At 38.9% G+C, this 8,131-nt stretch overlaps 1 protein-coding gene across 1 annotated transcript; it reads left to right on the forward strand.

Moving 5' to 3' along the window:
• Positions 1-2,490: 2,490 nt before the first annotated feature.
• Positions 2,491-5,356, forward strand: LOC125307484 (chymotrypsin A-like). Its single transcript, XM_048263491.1, has 7 exons — positions 2,491-2,542; positions 2,807-2,910; positions 3,591-3,670; positions 3,875-3,953; positions 4,109-4,289; positions 4,499-4,632; positions 5,135-5,356. Exons 1-7 carry the CDS (start codon positions 2,491-2,493, stop codon positions 5,294-5,296), a joined length of 792 nt encoding a protein of 263 aa, XP_048119448.1. The 3' UTR covers positions 5,297-5,356.
• The last annotated feature ends 2,775 nt before the right edge of the window (positions 5,357-8,131 follow it).

Below are 8,131 nucleotides of genomic sequence, written 5' to 3' on the forward strand. Positions count from 1 at the left end.
AATCACCCCACCTCTTGTAACTTTCTGCTCAAGTGCTTTTTAACACCATGTCTTATTCTCTACACCTGACTATCATATGCATTTGTCATGTACTGTATACAGACCTTACTGTCCTGTATTGACCCTAGGCAGATGGGTCAGGCCCTTGAGTCGTGGATCTGCTTGAGGTTTCTTCCTATATGTATCTCCAATTCTAGGGAGTTTTTCCCCCCTGTTACCCATGGGCCTCACTATTGCATTCTACTGCCCCTGTCGCCCCTGTTACCCATGGGCCTCTCTCTCTCTCTTTCTTTTCTTTTCTTCCTTTCTTTCCTTTTTCTCTGATTGCCTACATTCTGTAAAGCGCCATGTAATGTTTTGGCGCTCTATAAGCACAATAAATTGAAATTGAATTGAATATCGTAAACTCTATTTATTTTCACTTGTGTGTATATGTGTGTGATATATGGATGAGGCTACCATACCGAGTTACCAAAATAAGACACCCCTCTCATCCAAACCACCAGCTTGTTCTAGCTTCTAACTTTTGGAAGACACTACAGACGCTTCTGACCTTGAGACTCCTGAACACAAAACTGATCTGAACTATTTATTGATTTATTTAGTGTTATTTTATTTAGTTTTTCTCCCTTTTCTCTGTACCATCAATTAGGCTACCACTAACATTGTGGCAATAAAAGCATATCTTATCTTATCTTATATTAGTAATTGCGGCGATAACACCATAATTTCCCTTTGGGGATGAATAGAGTAGTGTACCTTTCTACCTGGTAAAATGGCTTAATAACGACATATTTTGCATGTAGCAACACTCTTTTCTTTGTTTGTTCTTTGTTTCTTCCTAAGGGCTAGACACAAGCTAGAAATTCAGTAATCTCCCAATATTGATTTATTTCTGTGAGATGAAAAGTAGCCAGCTATTTTCCTTGGGGCGGTACAAGGGTTTGATAAAAAAAAAAAAAAAAAAAAACAAAGGAGAAAGTAGAGGAGAACAATAATAATTTAATCAATTTCAATTTATTTTGTGAAATAATGTGTGTGGAAATATTTTTGAAATGTCAGTGGATGGAAAATGTGCATAGGTAAGGGCAGAGACACTGAAAGGTTATTTGCAGATCTCTTGCTCTCTTTTTTGTAAATATGATCTAATAGAATGTGACGTGTACCTGCTAAATGAAATCAGGAGATATTTTGCACTGCACAGGTTGAGCAGAAAGATGGACGCTTGTACTCCTATTGGACATTTCTCACTTCTGGAAAGGGTTTATTGACCACTTGCTTTAGCTTGGGGTCCTGCTGGTAGTTCCAAAGTGGAGACCTGACTGCCACACAGACCCCTTTGCCTATCCTAACATCACTAATGACATCTGTTCTCACATATATAACCCCAGCATGAAACAATATAACAGCAGAGGCTGTCAATCAGGAGTGTGACACAAAAACAAAAAATTGGGTAACACTTTATTTTAAGGTCCACATGTTAGCCACCAATACATACCTAATTAATATCTGTATTAGTGACTTGTAAGGCATGTGTTAGGCAACATTAACCATTTGTTAGGTGTGTATTCACAAATTTCTTGTTCATGATGAATTAGGCCTTTATTATGAAATCATTTGCAAACATTTGTGTCTTACATATACTTGAATTTACCCTAGGAATCAATAAAGTATATATCTATCTATCTATCTATCTATCTATAGCATTTACTGTATATTTGACAGTGACATATTATATATTCACAATAAAAATGCATTGTCAAAAACATTGCCCATATGCTTTATGCTTGTGTTGCACACTCACCTATCCCTCATGTCTTAGAAAAAAAGTGTACATTGAGAACAGGTGCAGATGTCTCAAGGCAAGGCCGTGAGAAATTGAACATAAGTTATCACTTACACTTTCCCCAAGTTCTGTGTAGAATGCATATTTGAAGGTCACTAGTGCATACATTTTTGTGGATTACATTAACAAAGCATGTACTGTATGATTCCTACAATATAATAATGTACAGTCACATGCAGTTAATGTGCACATGTTGTAGCATTGTGTTTGCAATGCTGGTGCCATGGTAAAATGGTATGGTGCCATATGGAATAGAACAATATTGAAAGTGAATACATCATTTTAATGGCTCTTAAAAGAAAACATTTATAGGACCCATTATTTATCAGAGCCGACAAGATTATAGAAAAGGGTGCAAGTGAATTTTAAACCATAAGCACACAATTGTTTTAGTCTAGTGTGTTTGCTGAGTAGTAGGCCTACAGTACAGTCTGAAGCACAATGCTACCAAGGTAAGCCCTAAAGAATCAGGCCATTCTCTAACACGTGCTACAAAGACGGGGTGGGGGGGTCCTGCAAGCCTCAACCCATCTATGCAAGGTATGTTCTGTCCCACGATGAGATAAGGTATACAATATGCTGATGTGAGCTCCCCTCGACCGTATAAAAGGTCTCGGCTGTGGTCTGTTCAGCATGTTGTAGACATGGCCTTCCTGTGGATCATCTCCTGCCTCGCCTTTGTGAGCTCAGCCTTCGGTAAGGAGAAACACCAAAGGTGTTGGTGCTCCAGAGAGCACCTACACAGAGCCCAAACAAATCAGCGGATAGCCAGAGCTGGATCTCAGTCAGAAGAAGTGCATTGTTGGCTGTATTTTTTCAGTGTTTAAATGCTTATAGCTACTACTATGTGATGAAACGTGTTACTGCTGCTACTACAATAGGTTTCAGTCTAGGAGGCTTTAGCTTTCTTAAAGTGCCGAATTCTTGACTAATAATGTGATTTCCTCAACTTTTTTTCAGGCTGTGGCATTCCTGCCATCAAGCCCGTTGTCACTGGCTACTCCAGGATTGTCAACGGTGAGGAGGCTGTTCCCCACTCCTGGCCCTGGCAGGTGTCTCTGCAGGTAACGCACACTTTAACCAGGGATGGATTACTGCACGGGCCTACCGGGCCCCAAGGGGTCAGGGGGCCCTGAAGCCCAAGCCTTTGCATGGAATCATTGCCTCAGTATCAACAAATCAGGATGTAGGCTATGAATCTTATTGAATTTAGTATTGGCCATCCCCAAAATGCACCAGAATACAGGAAATCACATCAAACAAATTCATTTTTTTTTCTAGGGGAGGACCCCCAAACCCCCCTCCCACATATATAACAATTAGTGGGGGGCCCTTAATACATCTGGGCCCGAAAGTTCATAATCCTCCCATGACTTTAACTCTACATTTCCAAGTGCCCCCTTATTCAATGATATGCCTTTCAGGGTGTGTTGCCTTTGATTACATACACTTTATCATTACATTTTACTACATACTCAATAACATAAATATCTGTTTAATATTGGGTTACCAGATGTGGTAAACAACTTTGGATTTGAAAATGAAAATGTCATATTGATGTATATGAATGTGTAATTTTACCCAATAAACATAAAGTTAAAAAAAATCTACATTAGAACATACTTCAGTAATATTGTTCTGTGACAGTGGACCATTTACAGCACCTTTGCTAAGCTATGAAAATATGATTTATTTGACGAATAGAAGAAAAAAAACGTAATTTTCCAAAATGTCTGCAATTCAGGACTACACTGGCTTCCATTTCTGCGGTGGTTCTCTGATCAACGAGAACTGGGTTGTGACTGCTGCCCACTGCAACGTGAGGTGAGAGAGCTTTAATGTACTCACCACTTCAGGCAAACACACATTACTGCTCACTAAGACAAAAAATGTTTCATCATAAATTATTTTACTGCTGCCATTTTTGCACACACATAGGTTTTGATTCACCAAATTGAAGCGTCACAAAAATCTCAAGTCTCCTAAATGACAGTGAACGTTGTATAAAGGTTTAAATGTTCATTTCAGGACCTCCCACCGTGTCGTCTTGGGTGAGCACGACCGTTCCTCTAATGCTGAGGACACCCAGGTCATGAGTGTCGGCAAGGTGCGTATCAACTGTCAATCAGTCATTGTGATCTGAAGCAGACATATCAAACAAGCAATACATCCCGAGGCTGTGAGTCCTCCTCAGTGAGTCGTTTGGTGGTCGCATGGTTTGCATCAAATTGTTCATGATCCTTTTTGCCTCTTCTACATCAGGTCTTCAAGCACCCCAATTACAACAGCTACACCATCAACAACGACATCCTCCTGATCAAGCTGGCTTCTCCCGCCCAGATGGGCCTCCGCGTATCTCCCGTGTGCATGGCTGAGACCAGCGACAACTTCGCCGGTGGCATGAGGTGTGTCACCTCTGGATGGGGTCTGACCAAGCACAATGGTAAGTTGAATCAGATCACCATTACCAGCAAAGATTCTAGAGCGGAGCGCTGTAGAATCTTTGATTACCAGTAGTCTTTTTGTAGAAACCCATTTAAAATGTGTATGAATTTGTGTAATACCGAATGATATAAAAACAACATAATTATGCTAAACTAATAATGAATACACTAGAAATACACTCACATGTCATATTACTCTGCCTTTCAGCTGCTGATACCCCCGCTCTCCTGCAGCAGGCCTCCCTGCCCCTCCTGACCAACACTCAGTGCAAGCAGTACTGGGGCAGCAACATCTCCGACCTCATGATCTGTGCTGGTGCCTCCGGTGCCTCCTCTTGCATGGTACGAGCCCTCAGGCTATCTGTTACTGTTGTGTTTACAGCTTAATCCCATTGGAACGTACATTACTTTAACCCTTAAAGGAGTAGGTTTTTGAACGTTCTAAGTTCCGCAACAATTGAAGGTTCTAAAATTCAAATTTATCAAAAATCAACTAGCTTCTCTTTATTATTCACTACTTTGATCCCTCCTCTTGCATGGTACGCAGCCTCCTCTCCTCATGCTCCTCTGAATAAATATGACTCAAATACATATAAACATTTTACTAACATCAACTAGCTTCTCTTTATTATTCACTACTTTGATCCTTGCATGGTAGCTCCTCATGCTCCTCTGAATAAATATGACTCAAATACATATAAACATTTTACTAACATCAACTAGCTTCTCTTTATTATTCACTACTTTGATCCCTTAGCTAATTTGTAACTCCTTTCTAACTCCTTTCCCTACTATCCCTGTGAGCGTTTCCCTAATGTCCCTCTGCTGTGTGTGTGTGCTGCAGGGTGACTCTGGTGGCCCCCTGGTCTGTGAGAAGGCTGGCGCCTGGACCCTGGTTGGTATCGTGTCCTGGGGCAGCGGCACCTGCACCCCCACCATGCCCGGAGTGTACGCCCGCGTCACCGCTCTCCGCGCCTGGGTGGACCAGACCCTCGCCGCTAACTAAAGCTGCCATGACTTTGTCGAGTTTCATCTTTATGACCAATAAAGAGAGCTTGTGATATCAGAACACATGTACTCTGTCTTGTTATTTAACCTCAATACTTATGGTTATGGTTAGGTTATGGATTTAGCAGACGCCTTTGTCCAAAGCGACACATAAATACAAAACAACATAATAATATTTAAAATTGAACAGGGAACAGATTAGAATGTTGGTCAAATATAATAAGGAGAATAGTTATAATAAACAATAATATCAATTCAATCAATAGCCTAATAAAAAAGCAATGAAAAAAAGGGGAAAGGCAATAATAAAACAATAATGTCCATTCAATCAATAATATAAAAATAATTACATGCTAAGACTACATTAAGGAGAATATCAATAATAAACAATAATGTCAAATTAATGAACAGCCCAATTAAAATAAAACAACATTATACAAACCATAACACATAAGCGCTTAAACAACTAAGTATATGTTGAATAGGAATGTCTTTAGACCCCTCTTAAACGACCCAAAACTACCACAGGAACAGAGAGCACTGGGCAATTCATTCCACCAACATGGAACCACTGAAGAAAAGAGTCTGGAATTAGACCCAGTTTTCATGACTGGTCGACACAACAGACGCTCACCAGAAGACCGCAGTGGGCGGTTGTTTAACTTGTGTTCTACTGTTGGGGATTTCAGTGTGCAGTTCCAATAAGGGAAATCATTTCATCAAAACACAATAACAAGGACAGTCAGTAGTGCCTAATCCTTTCAAACATATAAGAGACACATTTGAAACACATATTTGCACACTTTCACTCAGTTAAACTAATATTATTCTCATTGTATTTCTGGAAGTGAACTGAGAAGTGCCAGCAAATCTAAATTGGTACTTAAGAACAAATCCTCCAAAATATTTAGCTTTAACATAGCATAAAACTGATTAAATTACTATAAACCAAATTGACACTGATATCATGTTTTCCTTAACAAAACGTTACTTATAAAGTGTGCTTTCACAACACACTTTATACCTTTTATAACTACAACAGCAACAAATTGCATTTATATAGCACTTTTCAAGGCACCAGGAGCGCTTTTTCAGTGAAGGGGGAACCTCACCACCGCCAAAGTGTTGCACCTGGGTGATGCGTGGCAGCCATTATGTGCCAGAACGCTCACCACCCACCAGCTTGAGGTAGAGAGTGAGGGAATGACTGAATGAGCCAATCACACTGGGGATGAGTTACAATTTCATGTGTGCAAAACATACTGCCTGTTCAACTGTTTCCTCTGCCAAAAACTGTTTCAAAATAAAAGTCCACACTACAATATTTGACTGTTAAACAATTTAACCCTTTAAACTACTGAACTTTTTAACTGTTCAGCCATTGTAACTGTTACTTGTCATCAACTATGACTCCTACCCACTGTAGCTAGTTAGCATGGTTAGCATTGCTAACATTGTTAGCATTTTAAACAAAACTGCTAAAAATGATTAGCTAGGTTAGCTAAGTCACATGGATAGCATGTTAATATTCTTAATATTTTAGCATAACTGCTATAAATTATTAGCTAAGTTAGCTAAGTCACATAGTTAGCATTGTTAACATAGTTAAAAGCATTAACATTATTAATATTTAAAAAAAAACTGCTAGAAAACATTAGCTAAATTAACTAAGTTAAGTAACTTGGTTAGTATTATTATCTTTGTTAACATAGTTAGCATAACTGCTAGCAAACATTAGAGCCATTCCAACTGTCAGTTATCGTCAACTATCTACCTAAATAATTTAACCATTTAAACTATCCACCTATTTTACTGTTCAGTCATTCCAACTATATTAAACCTCATCTACCTACCAACCAATATAGTTTGTTTTTACTCTGTATGATATTTTACATCATATTTTAGCATTTTCATGCACTGTATTTCCTTCAGGAAATGCTTTTCTAGTTTTTTCTAGCGATATGAATGTCACGATTTCCGGTTCGAATCGTATATCGTTACAGCCCTAGTAAGAATGAAAGTTCTGCTGTGTTTATTGCAAACAAAATTCCGCGATATCTCCTGCGAGTCACGTCAGGCAGACTGTAGCTAGGGTTACCAACTTTCTGATATGAAAATGAGGGGGGTAATACACTTCAGTACACTGGCATCCACTTCAGTTAGTGGGGGTATTGAAATGATGTATGTATTATTGTACTAAATAGTGCATCATTGTGAGCCATTATTTACTAAAATGCGTACATAATATACTACATTCTATCCACAATCTAGTAAAATGAGATCATAATTGAGTAAAACAAGTGCACAGTTTGGTCAAATGAGCGCACATTCTCATAATATATTTTTAAAACAAATCTTGCAGTGACGCCTCCAGGGCTCCAAATTGAATTAATGTAACCTACTAGCCTACTCATTTTCTATCTGGTGCAAAACAAGAATAATTTCGATGCTAAAACACTTTATAAAAAATAACTGTTTGTAGCCTATTATACTCAAACCAAACAACTCTGAAAACTGAACTGGCAGATATGCTGTCATAGGAAACATCACATCACAAGCAGCTGTAGAAGCTCTGAATTTGGTGAAGCCTTATTTTATTTCTGGCTTTTTTCTGTCTCTGCAGCAAGTAGGCTAGCCTATGTGTTTATCTTGCACAGATGCACTGTAAAACTCTGAGCAAGACATGTCATCTCATGCTACTAGGCTATCAGCGTAATAAACGTGACTCACAGTGGCTCAAACGAAAAGTGCATTCTCTGTTGGGATAGTGATGACAGACAAACTGAGAGGGATAAAGGACAGCAGCAAAGTTTCCCTTTATCTCATATAAATC

This window comes from Alosa alosa, chromosome 14, assembly GCF_017589495.1.
Source record: "Alosa alosa isolate M-15738 ecotype Scorff River chromosome 14, AALO_Geno_1.1, whole genome shotgun sequence".
In the NCBI taxonomy this organism is placed as follows: domain Eukaryota; kingdom Metazoa; phylum Chordata; class Actinopteri; order Clupeiformes; family Clupeidae; genus Alosa; species Alosa alosa.